At 42.4% G+C, this 20,030-nt stretch overlaps 1 protein-coding gene across 1 annotated transcript; it reads left to right on the top strand.

Annotated features, from left to right (window-relative positions):
* The first annotated feature begins 13,745 nt into the window (after window positions 1-13,745).
* Window positions 13,746-19,634, top strand: LOC121956030 (inositol hexakisphosphate kinase 2-like). Its single transcript, XM_042504124.2, has 5 exons — window positions 13,746-14,360; window positions 16,989-17,220; window positions 17,332-17,501; window positions 17,642-17,817; window positions 17,907-19,634. Exons 1-5 carry the CDS (start codon window positions 14,147-14,149, stop codon window positions 18,525-18,527), a joined length of 1,413 nt encoding a protein of 470 aa, XP_042360058.1. The 5' UTR covers window positions 13,746-14,146; the 3' UTR covers window positions 18,528-19,634.
* Window positions 19,635-20,030: the final 396 nt, after the last annotated feature.

Raw genomic sequence — 20,030 nt, 5'->3', positions numbered from 1 at the left:
AATATCCAACATTTGTGTGGGTTCTTTCTATCTCTGTCGCAACTCAATGTTACTTGTGAAGTGAATAATTGATCTGTTGATATGTTCATAGCATATCAGATCGATAGATGAGAGGAGGTATTTGCAGATTTTTGTAAGTGAAAGAGAGTTTCAGACTTAGCAGAATGAATGGTTTAGTTTCACCTTTAATGCGCCTGACATTCTGCTGCTCCTCTCTGCCTCTACGGCACTATAAATATACCAACAGTGTTTTAATACGGCTCATTATTAACAGTCCAGCTCCATTGAGACTATGGCAGGACAAATTAGACTGTGGCAGCCCGCCATAGTCTTTGTTACTAATGGGAAACACTGCTGTATTGCTGCAAACCATTTTCCAAAGTATGACATACTCATAATTTATTTTTCTGTATCTCCAAGGTAGTTGGGTGGGTTCCAGGAAGGTATGACAATACTCACAAGGACTTGAAACCTGTATGAGAAACACTGTAGTAAATCTATCACAGCATTTTGTATCTTGTCTTTTTCCATTGTATTTAGTTGGAGTGTCCAGTGGTGTGTCCTGGTGGCTTAGTGGTCTGACCACTAACTGACCATAAAATCACAACATTCCCATTTTGAATCCATCTGGGAATCTATATAGCATGTCTTTCCCATCTCTGATATCCGAGACCTGACAGGCAAATGCAAGAAGCTAATGAATTATATTTTCCTTTTCACAGCTTTCATGTTTGCTCATGGTTTGGCTTCCAGTATTTCCAACAATATGTAAAATTTGAGCTACATGTTTAAGCCAGAGTTTCCTTATTTTGATGGTCAGTGTGAAGTTGGTTGTGAAATCTTGGCTTCGTGTTTGTGTGCAGAGCCACTACCTCTTGAACAGCCTGTGCTTAGTGTCAATACCGTGTCAAATTGGATACACTGGACTGTTGCATAACACAGCAGGAGCACACAGGACATATATTCACTCCTTCCTCTGTCTCAAACATCTGCACATGCGCATACACAGGCATGCAAATACACGCCAGACCACATATTCACACACACTCGCACACACCACTGATATGTGAGGGAAAGCCCCTACATCTGCAGACTGAAAACAAAAACATGCTCTCTTTGTCCAGCCAAGTGAGGAGGAGTCTTGATCCTGACTTTTACCAGATGATGTTTACCCCACGTTTCCTGGAAAAAGAAAACTGGGCGTACATTTGACAGTGGACATTCATGGTCATGACCTTTGCTTCAAAAAGTTGCACTAGCTGCACTTTTCTGCAGTCACCAGCAAATGTGTCAGAGCAACAAAAAAAAAAGAAAAACAAAGCCAGCATTTCATCACCAACACATTAATCAGAAATGCAGGGACAAGCAGTACTTTGTCCCAGATGCAAAGCTAAATCCCTGACTTAACTTTTTTTCCACTCTCCACTCCATTTAATCCTATACGATGTCTTAAGGATTGCAAACTTCAAAAGTATATTAATCTGCAGGAGTTTAGCTCCACTGTAGAAAGTGAAGAATGGGAATTGTGAGATGCAGTTTTAAAGCTCCATTTAAAATGTTTTAACTATGAGGACTTTGATGTGACCCAGTGGACTTCACTTTCATGGAAGTCCTTGAATGGTAAATGTCTCCCTGCTCAGTTTGTTTTGGGCTGAATCTTAAGCATGCATGAGTCTGAGCTCAGTCAGAATAGATATATTGTGTGTATGTGTGCGCGCATGTGTGTGTGCATGAAAATCAGAATGTTATGGTTCTAGATTTTGGCAGCCTGAGGCGCCACGTGACATCCTGTGCAACACGTGGAGAGTGGGAGGAATGGTTTTGTTTATATAAATCTGACTTTTTTTCTGCTCACTCTCTGCATGTTTGGGTCATATGGAACTCATTAATGTATAGTAAGCTGTGGGGAGAAGTTCAGGCTGCAAGACCTGCACACTCTCATGGTTAAAATCATGTCATTTTGACTTATTTATTTCATCGCAAACCTCACTCAGTATCCCCGTAAACCCCACAGACTGCATTCATGAGACAAGATTTGTGAGTTTTAGTTCAAAGCCAACTGTAGTTGATATTTAAGCCTGTTTGCTGATGTCCATTAACTTAAGGTTTTGAGACAGCTGCAGGGAAGATACCAGAGATAAAGCTGCTGGTGTTTCTCCCTGATAAAAAAGACTGATGTAGGCCATGAGGTTAGAAAGTTTGTTTGTTTTTCTCAACTGTCCCCACCCACCAAGCTTTCCCGGCATGCAGGACTCTTCTCCACACTTGCTGTCATCAATAAGTTGCAACACATGAATACAAATTTTTGTTACAGTAACAAGATGAACAAGTGCTTATTTCACTACCACAAAACCAAATTTAGTTTGTGCTGGGTTCTGTTGATTTGTTCTGTGAGATGCCTGTTTAGTTTGTCCTTGTTAACTGGGTTGAGAAGCACAGTGACTGCCTGGCTTTAAACTTGTTACCCCAGTGCTAGTACTGAATGTTCATTTGCATGCTGTTGATTCGCATATCAATAAGGGGAGAAGATGCTGATTTATTCCTTTTCCGGCAAGTACACTCTGTGATCGAGGTGCTTCAGTGAAGCCTTGTTTTTTGTATTTATATGTACAAAAGATGGGGATATTGAGTTTACATCTTGCTTTAATTTATCTGTGTGCCTGTATATGTGTGCACGTGTGTCTGTTGCTAACAGGACACCATATGAGTGCTGCAGCCTGCTCTTAAATAGTGGAGGTGTTGACAGATATTTGGACTGTGGGTACAGTGAGAAGTCACAGAGCAAGGATTACTGAGGAGAGAGGGGAACTTTTGAGTACTGTTTGATTAAAGGAAGGGCAATCTGTGTATAGCAGGACTTTCTTTCCTCTACTATGGAATATCAAATTTTCATTTAGTACTGGTTGTTTGAATGTTACCCAACTAAAATGGAAAGAGTCTCTGTCTTTATGCATGTCTGTGTCTGTCCTACGATTTTCTTGACAACCTTTCATCTGATTGTCTTTCCAGCTGGTGGGTGTATTGCTGAGGAACCAAGGAAGTGCAGTGTTGACTGTGAGCTCTTGAGATCTAGGGGACATTGTCATTAGTAGTGTGTTATTTACACGCTGTGTAGTGTATTGAGAAAGGATCCCTGTTAACTGCTAGACCATCAAATGGCATGCTGGTTTAAACTTGTTTTCCATTGTTTGTTATAGTATATTCAGACGAAGAAAGAGAAACTAGAGATGTGACATCGTAGCAAAGTTAATCTTTTACACCATGGCCCGTATAACTTTCAGAACGAATGTATTTTGTTCCCAGAAAGGACATATACTCTACCATTGCAATGAGACACAACTATGGCCTTGTTTCCACCAAGCAGTCTGGTTCATTTCACTTCAGTTCGTTAAACATTATAAAGGTTATTTTTATGATTTCATCGTCAAAAGTTGTGGATGATACCAATAGAACAACCCGATGTTTTCATCACACCTGTGTTGGGGCATACTGATCTAATACTAAAAGGGGATGCTTTAAATATCCGGAGACTCCAAACACTCAAGCTTGTTCTTTTTTATCCTAAATATGTTGGCACACACCCCTGTTTGTGGATGATCAACAAGATGCAGGCGTTCTCCTGCATTGCCAATGAAGGAGAAACAGCAAAAGCTGGATGGAGCAGGGCTATATAAGCCTCTGGTAACAACCCCGGCTTTATGCAAGAGTACTGTCTTCGTTGGAAATGCAAAACAGATCAAGGGTTTGGGTACATGTTCGTACAGATTACTTCCAATACTAAGGGTACTGTATGACAAGTGTTTGGTGCAAACAGGGCTTATGTCATGGCGGGTTTATTGTTCATAACCCAGTGAAGTGCAGTGTTAAATGTGAAGTTGTCTGGATGAGCCGATCTCAAAAAAGCTGAAAGCAGCAATACTGGAACCAAAGCAATGGGCCCGCTCTGAACTGAGGTGTTTTGAACTGGTACTGCACTAATTTGTATAAATACCAAAAAGCAGAGGATGTGCATTTATTTAAAGAGACCTGCATTCTCTTCCATTAGAAAATTAAATGTCTTAACCTTCTTGTTTCAAAAAGTTGGCAGTTATTTGTATCAAAATCCTGAATCAATCATACAAACAAGAAGACACTTTTTTCACTTTAAACATATTAAGATTTACTTTGTTTTTTTAAAGAGCTGCTGAGCAGATTTACAGAATGGGGAACAGCTTACAAAGCAGCAGGTAAGATATCTGAACTGTGTAAAAGGTTGCACTAGCCAAAGTTATGCCCAGTAATTGCCGGCACCGATTCATTCTGGTCCACTTGTCCGAGAGTGACACCCATTAGGCTTTGACTTTGGCGGGATTTAGATGTGACGGTTGGCCAGACAGGATGTGGGGCAGGAGGGGGCGGGGCAGTGGGCATCTGTCTGAGGCCGAGCACGTGAAACAGACTTGGTGTGGCGGCTTGGAAAGTGCCCAAAGGCCACATGCAGACAAGAACCTGGCCACTCAGATCCAGGACAAGGGGCATACAATCTGACCCAATATTGCTTCCAGGTCCTGTGAAACCAGAGCTTGTGGAGCCAGTATCAGTGCACAGCATCCCACTTTTAGTTATCTGTCAGAGGTCAGCAGTCAACGGTAAGGTTAGGGAGGGGGGAGGCTAATTTGGCAGGGTGTAGGTGTTTGAACATGTGCCAGCAGAGCTATAACAGACCACTGGACAGGAGCTAAAGCGGCTATATATAACCTGAGGCAGACTTGTGTCATTTTCATGTTTACATGAACAATGAAATAATGGACTGAGAAGAGATCAAAGTCTGGATCAATTAGTGTATTATTAGGTGGTGCATCACACAGTTTGTTGACTATTGTTTGCTGGCACTATACGTCTTTCTGGAGATGTAAACTCTATTTTTCCAAGTCTGCATCCCATCCTAACTTACGACAACCCTATAAAACCTCTTTTATCTCTTCCCACACTGCTTTCATACACGCTGTCCTCTTGAGACTGTTCCCATGGTGATGTGCTGGTGCATAGCTAGCATTGATCCTCTGGGTGTAAAAACTGGGCCATAGCACTGAGAGAGTTAAACATGTTTTCTTGTGTTTTCTTATTTCCAACACAAGCGTGTGAGCAATGACCCGCAGAAAAGACAGAAACATAAACTGAGACACTCCTGGCGATTTGTTTGCCCAAACACACACTCAATCATTTCTCCTTTCAAATTCTCTATGCCTCACGTTACAGTGCGACACATATGTTTACAAACAGATATCCTGTGGGGCGCCACCTTTTACAAGACCCACCCTCTGCAGACTTAAGAGAAGCAATCAGCTGCTTCCTTCAAAGTGGGTCAGGGTCTAGCTTGTTGTTCACTGACAGGCTGTAAGTGTCAAGCTGATAGCATGGTATTATCTCCAACAACCTAATGCGGCTGCAGCGATTTTTAACACTGCAATCATCGGGTGTCAAGGCATGTTGTGATGGCATATATTTATCTCTGTAACTTCTTGGGGGGGCTTCCTGCCACTGCTGAGTACACCAAGTACAGCCTATATTGGCACAATGCCCTAACACTATACATGCTCCCTGCTCTCGCTCACGTGCACATGATATAAGGTGGATTCCACAGCTCCTTTCTACAGTGTGTGTTTTCAAATGAACGTGAGTTTGCCTCTCGTTGAAATATTGAGCTTCTTGCAGTTTAGCCATGGTTGCATACATGCATCTCTAATTCTCCCACTGCCTGTGAACTGGAGGAAGTTGGTTTATTGGGATCAGCAGGGCTAATAGCTGTTTCCCTCCTCCGGCCATAGACCTTTGCAGCACACGACTGTGCACAGGCATGTGCCACAATTTAATGGACTTCAGGAATGCACCAGAGGAATGTGTCAGTGTACTTGAAGAATTTCTCTCAGGGGCTCTCCAAGGCTATGGTTTTAGTAAGTTAAGTAAAGTTAACACCAACGATGTTGACACATTGAGGCCTATTAAGATGTGAAATTAAAGTTCACAGACATGCAGTAGTTTGGCAAGTTTAGCAAAACTAGCATTTTGATTTAATGCATATTCCATTATCTTAACTTTTCTTTCCACTGCCCAGGACGCCATGTATTAGGCTTGGCTTATGCATTTGTCTGTCTATCAACAGGACTATGCCAAAACTACTGTCCTGATTTTCATGACACTTGGTAGCATAGTGTAGTGTGGGCCAAGGAACAAACCATAAAATTCTGGAGCGGATCAAAGTCATGGGGCTGATACGCTAATTGTTTTTCACTTTGCAATATACAACATCTATAGTCGGTTAATTAATGTTATAAATCTTGTGTGCATACTCAACATTGCGCGATAGAGCATTTGGCCTTCGTTGAGGTCTGCACTCTCTGACTGCCCTTCTAGTTTGTCCATGTGTCAACGTACTTTGAAGAGCATCGGCTTAAACATGACAGAGCATACATAAACCTATTCCTGTGAATACTGTCAGTGTGTGTAAAGCGTCACTGTACTCTGCTTTTGGTAACCTTTCCCTGTGTCAACAATATAGTTCCCTGACTCTCGGCTGCAAGAGGTTTTATTGCTGAGCCTTTCCTTTCGTTATTCCCAAGTAAAAATGTCTGGCATTAACAGAGGAAGTCTTATCCCCACAACGGATTATTTACTTACTAGACTTTATATTGCTCTGACTCACGTTTTATGATAGAATTTACTGTTTAACCAAACAGCCTCTTGACTGTCCAGAAATGTGAATCATTCATGTTTGTCACAGACTTAAAGATAATGAACTGTTGATATATGAAATATTTGTAGAATGAAGTGTTATTTGTGCAGCTACCTGCCTTTTAATGTCTTTCATCTAGAAGGAAAACAGTTGTTAAGAAAAATATTCTTGTCAGGGTGTGATTGGTGTGCTTTCACAATGTTGTAAGATATACATCAGATGCCAAACTGTAGCTTTGATTGTATTTCTATCACCAGCTCTCACTATCTTGTGATCACATGAGCTTTTCTTTCCATCAACAAAGAGACAGGCGGAAGGGATTATTTGAGGAACGTGGGTGGTAGTGGAAATGCTGGTAAACAAGGCTGTCCTTGACTTGGCATTAAGTGTCAGAGTGCCAGCACCACTCATCACTATCAACACACTCGCTACTGGAGCGGCCCGTAGCCTAAATGAGGGAGCATATAGGCCCATCCCCTCTCTGAGGCAAGCTCTCATACTCATCCATGTTTCACTTCCTCACGTGTCTGGGAGTGAGGGGGAGGGCTTATGGATACACTGGAAAATAGGATGTCAAGTTGGTAGAATAATACTGTTGTGATTTCCCCCGCACAGGAATTACAAGTCACTCCTCACAGCACAAATTTTACCCCCCAATTTTGGCTGCACTCTACCTTACCGTGTCCTTCTGAGGTGGAAGGAGCTTTTCAACAGCCTCATTAAAAGTCCATGAATAGGCTGTAGATGTCCAGTGACCTGACCTTGCCTGCAATATATGGCAGTGCATGGCACTGTGAGTAGTATCTCTGTTTGGAGGCAGCCAGTCATTCTTCATCTTTTCTTTTGTAAAAACTGAACACTACTGATTGAAAATTCTTCCAATAGAGCATAAATGTTAACTTGGTGTCATTTGTCGAAGTTTGATTTCAGGAGTGGAATGGGCTCATTGTTGCCCCCTCTGGCTGCTGGGGAAAACAGATACTACAAATGTGGATTTCCCCATCTGTCAAGTACCAGTGGAGTAATAGAGAACCCCAGTAATGAGTACTAAAACCCAGAAATCTACATTTAAGTATCTCCGGTTCCCTTGTCTCAAAGTCAGTGGCTTTTTTGGAATGGGTTTTTGGCTAAAGGCCTGAAATGAGGTCTGTGGTTAACACAAGCTTAAGTTTAAATTTCACTTCTATATACCTCGATTTTCCTTGTTTGAGCCTCTTTGAAAAGACCGCTGGTGTCTGTGTCTGTGTCAGGGGTCTGGTTGCTTAGGCATTTTTATCCTCCTTTCTTCTTTTCGGTTGCGGCTCCAAGTTCTGTGTTTTTGTCCTCTTTAATGAAGCCATCACTGCTATTATGTGTCGGATTAAACTAGTCAGGGTGCACGTCGAAGTGTGCTGCGTGCGTGCAAAGCATGTTGTATGAGTGCAGATGACACAAAAGCAGCGGAGAGGCAAAGAGTACATACACTTGATGTGTTCACAACAACAGTGTTGTTTGCAGGGACAGTTTTACTCTTGAAATAAAAATAGGTGCAATGCAGAAGAGAAACACTAATCCCTTTTTAGGTATCGATCCTATCAACACTAGTATCGATCTTGAAAATGAAAATGTTGTATCTATAGTATCGATTTTTTGGTATTGATCACCAACACAATGACGCACCACAACGCGGCAAACAAGGCATAGTAACAGAAAACTATCTTTGACAAGTGACACTGACGTGGTTTCATCAGAGGTGTTTTTAAATTGTATTTTTTAATTTTACAAGAGAGGATGAAGACTAAGTTGTTGGTTTGGCAAATGTATGTCTGGTTAACTTCCCTGCTTCCACTAAAGAGCAGAGCACAGCCACTTCGCTGAGCTTTCCTATGTGGTCAGGTAAATACTTGGTTATCCATTTGTGTGAGACCATATGATTTTTGCAATAATCCATTAGTCAAACTGGGCCATGCCGCAGACAGATCAGTGATGAGCTTGAGTGATTGCAAAGCTCATGGGGGTTAAAAGGCTGAGTGAGATAAGTCATGGTCTGTAGGTCACACGGTTTTGTACAGTATAGTACAGTATAGGGCTGCAAGGACTAATCAATTAAATCGCTTAAAATGTATTTTTTTCATCATCAATAGTTGAATACACGTTGTGATGCACTACACACGCTTTGGCAATGTCTACAAAGATGGGAGCAGTAAGCCAGCCAACACCAATCCTTGTGTAGCTCGCATGTTGAATTACAGGTATCTAGATTGTCTCCTTTGTATCTGGATCAAGTGTCTGATATGAAAAAATAAAGAATTCACTTTAGACTGTCTTTAACGAATTAAATACAATGTATAACATTATGTAATACCCCAGGGTGTATTTGGCCTAAATTCAGCTAATTAGCATTAGTTAAATCTGCTGTCTCCTGGAGATATGTGTTTGTTTTGACGGACAAACGGATCAATGTTGCCGGGCCGCAGATAAATCTGTTTTTAAGCTAACACATGGTAAAGCTAGCACCCAGCTACATTTATCCATCACAAAATGGAGAGAAAAGATACAGAGGGTAATTCTGTCCATTATGTTTGTTTTGAACTTAACCTGTAATCGTGCATTTGTCTGTCAAAACAGACAAATCTGCCAGAGAGAGTCCTCAGTTAGCAATAATCAGCTGACATTAGGTCAGATAGACATTGCAGTATAACTTGCATTTTAAAGAGTATCTCGGGCTATTAGTTACAGACATTCTAAAGTGATGCCTTTTTTTCCTCACGACAGACATTTTATTAATATCTTATCAGATTAATATTAGTTAGATTTCCCTTTTATTTTCTGTGCATCTATTTAATTTTTTAAATTATTATTATGGTAGTCGCCTTGTTCATCCTCACCCTGTTTGCTGCATACTTTTGCTTTTTTATTTATTTATTTATTATCCTTATATCCTTATCCTTATATTGTGTGGCCTGGCATTGTTGTGGCACTAAAACTCAAGAGTCAGAGTGATCAGAAACACTGAATTTCACAATGACGTCACACACTGTATTTTTAATGTGGAGCAGTCTCTAATAAGGTTAGTATTGGAGTCAATACTTATTCCCGATCACCTGTATCAGACTGGTACCAGTGCCCTGTCTGGTGTACTAGATTCAAAAGAAGAAGAAAGTATTTCACTATTACATTTCTGTAAGTGCTGATGTTTTTTTGCAAGGCTGCATTTCTACAGACTTCTGCTGCATCTCTGGTGGGTGGAGTTCACAATGGCTCCTGTGTTTGTAGAAGGCCACGCATTATACAATGTGCAAGGAGGAGGTTGTTGGACGTTGCATCACTGCTCTGTTTCATAGTTGGATCGAGGGCCCTGTGGTGCAGCCTGGATCTATTGTCCTGAAGCACGGACCCATGACATGAGAGGGGACGCCGTGCTAAGCTGACATAACACTGACGCATCAGCGAGGCCATGGTGACTAGGCTGGAGAATCGGCCACTCATACACATGAACACACACTTTCTTGTAGCCTTTATACTATACAAATAATCCTAGAGGGATTTGTGGAGTTCTAAGATACAATCTTGAAGGGTTCTGTGTTTAATTTCAGTTTCAAGATCAGCGGCGCTATGATATACAGAGTGTAATGTTACTTTCTTTGGTGATGACAAGAAAAATATGTTCGCACATTAAATCTATGAGTTTCTTCATATGGGACAGGGAGAGTCCTGGATGTTACAAAGTTTAGTGGACATGCACAGAAACACATGCGTCCATCCCCGACCCCAGCGTTGAGGCCCGCTCTGCACCTTTATAATCACACAAGTAAATTCTTCACACGGTAACACGACACAGCCATGGTTTTCTTTCCCGAAAAATGGACTGGCATGATTAAGTCAGTATTGTTCTGTTGATCCTGGGATCAGAAGGTCTGGGAAGCCCAGTGCGTACCTCCTAACACACACACATTGCTATACACACTCTATTCTTTCCTCTTTTTTTTTTGGAAATACACATTTCACACCAGACCACCAGGGAGTCCTTACCTGAGAGACCAGTGGAAAGAAAAGAGTGGGTGCCCTGTTCAAGTGCTGATCATTTAATCCCCTCCCTGCATGGGTCTTTCTTCCCGTTTGTAATCCCATTGCAGAACTGGAACATCAGAGATTAGTGCGTGATTAGGCTATAACCGTCCAATGACCTGAGCTTGCCTACAGTACCTCAGCTTTGTCTGGCCTGGCACACTAGTCAGACTCAGTAGGTCAACTGCCAGTCACGAAGACATTTCCAGTTTCATCTGCTCACCTGAAGTTTAACTTTACACTGACCCGAAATAAAGCTAAGGAGACACATTGCACCAGAATGTGTAGCTCTCAGTTGCCTCGCCTTACTTTGCCCTTAATTTGCCATTTTAACATACAATCAGTGTCACCAACCCTTTTCCAATGACAATAGCTACACTAGTTACAAAAGTTGATGATGGTCATCAGATGATGTCATACGCTCGTCTGTAAATTGGTGAAGTTATTGTGGAAAATTTTAAGTTTTGCTGAATTAGATCCAGTAAAAAAAAATCCTCAACAAAACATTCGAATGGCATGAGCACTATTGCACTTATACTATAGTGCTTAACTCTCACATATTTTCAATCCAGAGAGATGCGCTAAATGAAAAAAAAAAACATTGTGCCGTGTGGTAGATAACATAGTGTTTCTTGCATAAAATTACAAATATTTCTATTACAATGTTGGAAACATTTTGGATAATAAGTACACAAGTCAACATAATATCTAGTTGTTTTTTATACATGTTAGTGCAGAAATGTTACATGATGTATCTTTAAATTCTTGCCATTGGTGCAGTGTTTTTTCACACATTACTTACAGCCTCCACCCAAGAGTGTTTGTCTCCTGACATTCGATTATACTGAGGAAAACATCTATACAAACAAGGTTTAGGGCTTAATATTAATGAAAACTTCCAGTATTGCAGAAAGCTAGCTTATAAGATGTTGTCCTGCAGTGTCTTGCAATGTTCTCCCTTTAAACAAAACTTTAAAACAGATTCCCATAAATACTGCCACGAGGGGCCTTTTTATAGCACCAGCTTGGAAATCTACTACTGGAATGTGAATTATATCACAAAAGGATGTTGTTCTCTGATATATAGATAAAGATGAGACGAATGTTTAAACTCTGCTTTGTTTGTGTGTAGTGTTGCACACTTAAACAGACTGTGTTAAAGGCAGTAAAAGCAGTATATTATCATTAATAAATCTGATCCTGTTTTAATCCACATCATCAATAAAAGGTTGAAACTGGTTACAGCACATCAGCAACATTGCTGTGTAATGTATTTTACAGGAGTATGAAATTATCTTTAAGTATTACATACTGTAGATAAATGCTTCAAACTCAAAGATGTGTTATTCAAACTGGACTTCCTGGTCGGTCTGCCATTTTCGCACCAGTACCTGTAGCAACAAGGTTACACTAATGCAGCCCCTGGTGTTTTTTACATGCAGTCCTTTTATTGGTCTAAACCATAGACTGTATAAGTAATGGATGTAGATAATGATGTCACCCGTTTGTTTGTTGACAGTGTCTTTGAATCTTTGAATCTCGAGTTCAGCATTTTGGCCATCACCATCTTTTTTTTTTTTTTTTTAACCATATTTGGTCGAGAGGTTGTAGCTGTGGAGGAGTGAGGGGTAGATCTGACTCATAGACTGTCAGTGCATGTCTACTATACGCAACAAATTTGCTTTAATTCACTTTCATCATGTCTCACTGGACGCTTGTATCCATCCACAATCCCCCACACCCTTCTTGACCGGAGAAAGTTTCTCTCAAGTATTTTATATAATTATTTTATATATATATTTAGTATTTCCTGGATTTACACAGAGCTGTTGAAACGTCACTAGACCTGCAGCTTCAGTGGCTGTCTAATCTGACCACAGTTATTTGAATTTTGAATTTGTCACTCCCTCTCTTCACACCACCCCCAAAGAAACTTGTGTATTCCTGTCCTTTCAGTTATATATTTTGAAATTACCTCTAGAGACTCAGCCTCTTATTTGTGTCAGACTTTAAACATGTTCCTTTTTGCTGTAAAGTTTGGCATTTTAACATGGTTGATCTATGGGGATTTACTCTGTTTTGAAGCCAGACTCTAGTGGCCATTCAAATAACCGCAGTTTTTGACACTTGGCTTCATTTTGCAGCCTCAGAGGTTGCTGGCCTTATGGGGCGTATTGCTATCATGACACATGTCTCACATGTCATGAAAAGATTGTTCACTCTAATATCCAGGTCAACCTGCAATTTATTGTTCAGCTTAATTAACCCTTCAAATGCAATGGATGGAGTTGTTTTGGTTTCAACCCGCACACGAGCAACTCCACCCAATAATGAAATGTACACTTGCAAGTTGTAAAGCTGGGAATCTTCCCATCCCATATGATTTGAACATGGCATTAGTCTCTGAACATCACTTTTTTGTGCCACTGTTGTGAGCAAAGGCTATCTTCTTAGGCATCCTATCAAACATGTCATAATAATACAAATATGTTTATCACTCATAAAATCACACATTTAAATTGACTTGATATTTTACATGCACCAAGTACTCCTTCCACCCAAACAGCCCCTTCAGTGTTGCCCCATTTATTGCTGAGACATGCTAATGTCAGTCAAAATTTCATATTAAAAAAAGAAATTGCTTGCTTGCAGTATGCATGTCCGTCTTGCCATTTTAAATTCCTCGCAGCAGTTTGCTGCGGACGTTGTTGAATAAGAAATTTGAAATGCATCCTGCAGGTGTCTTCAAATTAACAGGAACGACGGAACTAGCAAGTACATTGAAAAAAAATGCCCTTAGTGTTGTGTTTTTGTGTCTAGTATTTTTCCTGTTCTCCCCTCCCCCCTTGTTTTCTCCCCTTCCTCTTTGTTTGCTCGATCTGCTTGATCCTCTCCTAGGTGCCTTGTCTCCTCCCAGCGACAGCCGCGGCTCTGTGATTGGCTGCCTGTGAGGAGAGGCGGGACCTGCTGGCTGTTGGTGCTGTTTTTCTCGCTGGAGGATCGTCTCTGCCGTCAGTTTCGGTAACAGTCAGGAGACGAAGACGACGGAACCACATGTCGCCTTTAAACGTATCAAGCAGCTTTTAAAGCTACAAAACTAGCGTTTTATTAAACGTACAAACACGGAGATTATCCAGCCCAGCGGAGGAGTTTTATAATTTGTTCTTCGTAAAGGACACGAAGGGGAATAAGGGATTTTGTCGCTGCCTCCGTCCTTCCTGTCCAGCCCTTTGTTTTTCACTGCTGTGCTCGAGCAGGCGACCACTAGCGCCCCCGCGCGAGTCGACAGGAAGGAGCTCGAGGATAGGGAGCCACACGAGCGGCCGAGCCTCTTGCCTCCCAAACGACGTGGGTCCCCCCAGCTCACTTATCCGATGCGGAGTGAGGATGAGTCCCGCTCTGGAAGCCCTCATGCAGGCGGACGGGACTCCTTATCCCGGAAAAGGGGTGATGCTTGAGCCATTCGTGCACCAGGTGGGGGGCCACTCCTGTGTGCTACGATTTGGGGAGCAAACAATATGTAAGCCCCTCATCCCCCGGGAGCACCAGTTCTACAAGAGCCTACCTGCAGAGATGCGGAAGTTCACCCCTCAGTATAAAGGTAAGACCCCCCATCCCGAGTCTACAGGAAGTGTCTGTGATGTAAGTGTTAGCTTCAACCTTTTTTTTTTCTTTTACCTATCCATGTGCGAACAGTGTGTAATATATAATGCACTTTTGGTGCATTTAATATATCATTGCACAAATATGCATGTGTGCTGATCATCTGGATGTTATTTTGCCTGTGATTGTAATGGATTGCTGCACGAGCTTAAAGAACATGGCGTACACATCAACACTGCAAAATACATTTTGGTATTTATAGATTCCTGTTTTCAATGGACACATACTGTAATATGACTTGTGTACAGTCTCATGCTGGAGCAGTTGGCAGGCACCACAGGCAGTCTTTTGGATGTGACCCTCCTGTTCAGCTGGAGGGAGGTGGGGTTTCAAGTAGCATCCAGGCTGAGGGCCAGACTAGGATGAGTAGCCAGAGGTCTTTTGAGAGCCGAGCCTGGCTTTTAAGGCGGCTTCGGTTTCAAGATCAGATAGACTTCCACAGGGATCAAAAATAAATGGGACAGATCATCATGGAGTAATTCACCAGTCACTTGAGGAGATTTCCAGGTCTGGCTTCCAGGCCTTCACAGAGATGTGGACACAAATACTCATTTTCACCTTCACACATGGAATTGGAATATTATGTTCCTCTGGTTGTATCCAGATCAATCAGGTCTCACAGTGTCACCCACAGACAGTGACACCCAGAACATGCTGATATAGACGTCTTAAGGCGGCCGCATGACGGAGGCAGGACACACCAGTACCTGACTCCTGAGTAATGCAGCATGGGACTATTATAAGAACCAGGATGAGGAGCGGGGTTTGGAGCGTAGATGGTAGAGGACTTCTAGGGTCTTGTGTTCTGCTTCCCAAAGGATGGAGTCATTATTTTGCATCAAGATGAAGACATTTTTACTACATGTAACAGTTTTGGGGACCCTCAGTAGCTCTTAATGAAAATAAGGATGAAATCCATACCCATTCACTGAACACACAATATAATATATCATTAAACATCACAACGATGTAGACATCCGTTCAATGGTTGCAGCATTGTCTGTATTGACGTAAAGCATGATGACTGTGAAGAGGATTTCAGTTTCCAAATAACACTCATGAAGGTCAGATTGGACACTCAGAACTATTGAACCTAATAAAACAAGCGACATTGACGATAATCTGCAAATCAGTCCCCGAGCCCCCGTTATACAATGGCCATTTCATACCATCAGGCGATATAAATTAATTGATGCAGCCATTTCACTCATTTATGAGCCCTGATTGTGAATCGAGTCGGCAGTGACTCATAATTTCCCACACTCACGGAGGTGGTGTGATGACACTGCAGGTCTGAGTGGACAGCACAGTCCATAAGGACAGACTTAAGAGGCTGGGCCTCCTGCAGGATGGTGATGTCAGTGCGCATGACATCAGCCAGGCCCTGGGCTGCGGAAACGTGTGCTGGGTCCTAAAGCCTGCTGTTTAACATGCAAAAAAAACTACAATGCATTTTAAAACATTGTCTCTGTTTGGATCGATTGTTCTCAGAGTAAATGGATATTTATTCTCTCTTATTCAGTGGCTGCTCAGTAATGTGACTGCTGTTTGTGTTGTTGGATGCAAAGTGTATCGACTCGGATGCTGCGTACATATCCCGGTCACTGTCTCTCTACCAGTTTCGGCCTCATCCATCTCCTTCCTGTCTGTGGTTTATCTCCATCAGCCACTGCAGCTGTGATGTTTATTCTCAGTGCGACACCTCCCCCACGCCACAGAGACGTGCAACACACACAGGCCCTTTTAGGGACTTTTACTGGAGACAGGGGGTCTACTGGAGTGCTTGTTTGTGGATCATGTTGTAATTTAGGATAGTCATAAAGGTACACTGTGTATCTTTGATCATTAAACTGATTCTAGAAACATCTGTTAGCCCTTCTATGGCTCTCTCGTTTGTTTTTGAGCTTGTAAAACTGGTCCAAACAAACTGCGAAAGGACGTTTAAATGCCCTTGCTTCATCTAAGCCCTGTGCTATGAACTGTGAAGACACACTCACTGAAATGTGGTGTAGCTCAGATTATTTGTAATGTGGTTAAGAAACTCTTCTCTGTTGCTTATTGTGAAATGTACATTTTTGCATGTGAAAAGACAGAACTGCACTTCATTTTCTCATGTCATTGACTGCTTGTAACTGAGTTATTGAGTGAGTTTCTTGAAGATGTTTGGCAGTTGCTTAATAAATGTCTGCTCAGTTTGACACATTTCAGCCTTGTGTGATATTTTGTCTCTTGCTTCCTGAGTCATATAAACACTGTTTATGTTACAAATTATGTCACTCTTCACACAAAATGCTCTGTTTGTTAATGTACTGCTTTCCATTTCCATCTGTTTGTTACATCTATCTACCGCATAATATGTTTGTGTGTGTTTGTGCATGTGGAGATGTAAAGCTGCACATGGATGTATGAATGTGGAGGGCATGTTTTTGTGAGGCAGGTTCTCTGTTGGATAAATGATTCTGACCTTATATCATACCGGTTATTATAAATGATTGCCATTATAACACTGATTTCAGAGATCAGTACTGATAACCGCTCTCTGGCGCTCCTTCTCCTCTTCTTTTAGGTGTAGTGTCAGTCAGTTTCGAAGAGGATGAGGAAGGGAACCTGTGCCTCATCGCCTACCCCCTCCACAGCGAATCAGGAGACCTAGAAAACAAAGATCCCTCAGCAGACTGCGAGCCCAAGAGCAAGATGCTGAAGTGGAGCAACAAGAAGCAGTCCTCGCTGCTTCTGGAGAACGACAACTACAGCAAAGACCGAGCTCGACACAGCCGTAAAGAAGACAAGATCATGAGGTGAGGATGCTTGGCATTGCACATTGATGCTTTTGTAGGAGACGACACACTTAATGAAAAAGTTCTGTAACACCAAAGCTGACTTTTTTTCTTGCCTTGTCACTTTTGCAGTTATAATCGTGATGAGATGCAGCAGCAGCAGCAGCAGGCTGAGGTTCTCTACTTCAGCCTGGAAAAAGGCAACGTGGTGCCACAGATCAAACACAACCCCTGGAGTCTCAAATGTCACCAGCAGCACTTACAGAGGATGAAGGAGAATGCAAAGCACCGTAACCAATACAGTATCCTTTCAGGAGTGAACAGCTGCTATTGTGTGTCTGAGGGAGGCAGACAGATGGGGCTTAGATGTTGATAAATGCAGATGTACACTGTGTATTTATAGGTCTTTAGCTGTGGTGTGATCCTTGACCCCCTTTCACAGAATTTATTCTCTTGGAGAACCTGACATGGCGCTACACAGTACCGTGTGTCTTAGACTTGAAGATGGGGACTCGCCAACATGGCGACGATGCATCAGAGGAGAAGAAAGCCAACCAGATTCGCAAGTGTCAACAGAGCACATCAGCTTCTATTGGAGTGCGTCTTTGTGGCATGCAGGTACGGCAGAGATGCAACACAAACGAATTTGCATTGAAGTTGATTTTGCATTGGTTGCTGTGGTGCTCATGCTTCTGTGTGACCTGCAGGTGTACCAGTCAGACTCTGGCCAGCTGATGTTCATGAATAAGTACCATGGCCGTAAGCTGACCCTTGCAGGCTTCAAAGAGGCTCTGTACCAGTTCTTCCATGACGGGCGCCGCCTACGACGAGAGTTGCTATCCCCAGTGTTGCGCAGGCTCCGTGAAATGCAAGCTGCCCTGGAGGCCTGTGAGTCGTACCGCTTCTACTCCAGCTCCCTGCTCATCATCTATGACGGAGACCCTCCCCGGACTCCCACTAGACCCAGGCACCGTGGTGGAGAAGAAGGTGATGAGGATGAGCCATCTGATGAAGAAGAGGAGGAGGAGGAGGAGGACGATGAGGAGGAAGAGGAAGGGGCCTTTGGTTTCCCTCGTTCCTCCTCAGCAGGCAGCAGCACCAGTGTGGCCGGAGGGAGCAGCAACAGTGGCAGCAGCCGCTCCTCGCACAGCACAGGAGAGGCCAGTAGCCCCGCAGTGGACGTGCGCATGATTGACTTTGCACACACCACCTGTCGGCACTATGGAGAGGACAGTGTGGTGCACGAGGGCCAGGACAGTGGGTTCATTTTCGGCCTCCAGAACCTGGTCACCATCATCTCCCAGCTGGAGGATCACAGTACTGACTGAGCCTGGACTGCAGCAAACATGGTCTAAATTTCAAGCATGGGGAAAGCTCGCTGAGCAGAAACCCTGCTACTCCAAGGTGCATCGCCCTGATGGTTACGTGGGGGTCTGACCTTCCTCTGCTCGGAGAGAACCTCAGACACCTCAGGGTCAGGGGAGAGCGGGTGTGGTCGCTTCTGCGCTCTCCCTCACCTGCCAGAGGACAGGGCTGCCTGTGCCCTTACTTGCACTTTTCTTTTTCTGAGACTGCTCCTTTTCTTTGATATACGTGGTAGGAGAAATGTTGTATGAGGTGGAGGTCTCTCAACATACACAGGGACTCCTGTAGCATCGTAGGACCCTCCCTCCCCCTCTCCTCCTCTGGTACAGACGAGTTTCTTTATTAAGTTCTCTCTGAGAGAGAAAGAGCGAGGCAGAGATAATTGAAGCATAGTTTTAGGAGCCTGATGTGGTGCTTTACCTGTGATATGACATAAGTTTTTTTTATGAAGTTTGGACTCCCCAACAGCACAGCACATTATTAGTGGGGACGTTGACTGTACAAGCTGACCTTGGCTGGCTAGGTCAGCAGCCTTGTAGCAATTGACAACATAAGCTTCGGAGAAGGACATTTTGTGTTTATATTGGCGTCTCTTAAGACCCTCACAACAAACATGGTTTGTGTGTCCACCGGGCACTCGGATTTACACGTTTTGATGGAAGAACAAGATTATTTAGGTCTAGAAGAAGGGATTTGCCTTTTTTCAAGTGTTGCTCTCCCATTGTACTTTTTTGCCTATAAACGAAAGACTTTTTTTAAAAGGGTAATATCCTTGTTTTGTCACTGTCTTTGTTTTCGTCTGATTTTCTCCTCTTCATTCCTGAAACTTTGACTAAACAAAGAGAATATATTGATTAAAAACACTAGCTACAAAGACTATATAGAGATTATTTATTTGAAAGGATTGTTTAAAAACTAAAAAAAATGGAAACAACTACATTCCATATTACCACTCTATCTGTTCTGATACCGACTTTGATTTATTTTATTATTGCAAGAGCCGATATGTCTCTTGTAAACCTGTGTGTTAACAGTGTCTTGAAAAATAAAGGCATTCATTTGTGATATAACTCTGTCTATATTGTGTTCATTTACAGTGTGTATAACATGCATTCACTGGACAGGAAGGTGTGAATTGGGGAAATAAAATGTGAGCAGGGTGCTGACACTAGATATGTTAATGCAGCTGGAAGAGTTGCTCAAGCCAAAGTTTGCACTAAAGTGGAAACTGAGTCATCCTTTGAGCTGAATACTTTTGAAAACTTACACATTTTACAAAGACCTTGTCATCTCTCACTTCACACAGCTGTGAAAAAAAGACTTTTGTTTCTAAACCAAAGTGATGCATCTCTTACACAACCTTCTTAGTCAGCAAAAGAAGTTTTGTCTTTGCAGGTGAAAACATGTTCAAATGCTCACTTTGCATCTGAGACAGTGGGCCTCATGCAGCAACGTTGTCCTAAATT

The sequence above is a fragment of the Plectropomus leopardus genome, chromosome 2 (genome assembly GCF_026936395.1).
Source record: "Plectropomus leopardus strain MGB_pleo_1.0 chromosome 2, ASM2693639v1, whole genome shotgun sequence".
Lineage (NCBI taxonomy): Eukaryota > Metazoa > Chordata > Actinopteri > Perciformes > Serranidae > Plectropomus > Plectropomus leopardus.
This window is presented reverse-complemented; position numbering and strand designations above follow the sequence as displayed.

Bases quoted from the DNA above. Each gene is read 5' to 3' on its own strand.
- LOC121956030 (XM_042504124.2), top strand. From the start codon at position 14,147: ATGAGTCCCGCTCTGGAAGCCCTCATGCAGGCGGACGGGACTCCTTAT. The intron at 17,221-17,331 runs GTGAGGATGCTT...TCACTTTTGCAG, and splicing joins AAAGAAGACAAGATCATGAG to TTATAATCGTGATGAGATGC. The intron at 17,818-17,906 runs GTACGGCAGAGA...TGTGACCTGCAG, and splicing joins TGCGTCTTTGTGGCATGCAG to GTGTACCAGTCAGACTCTGG.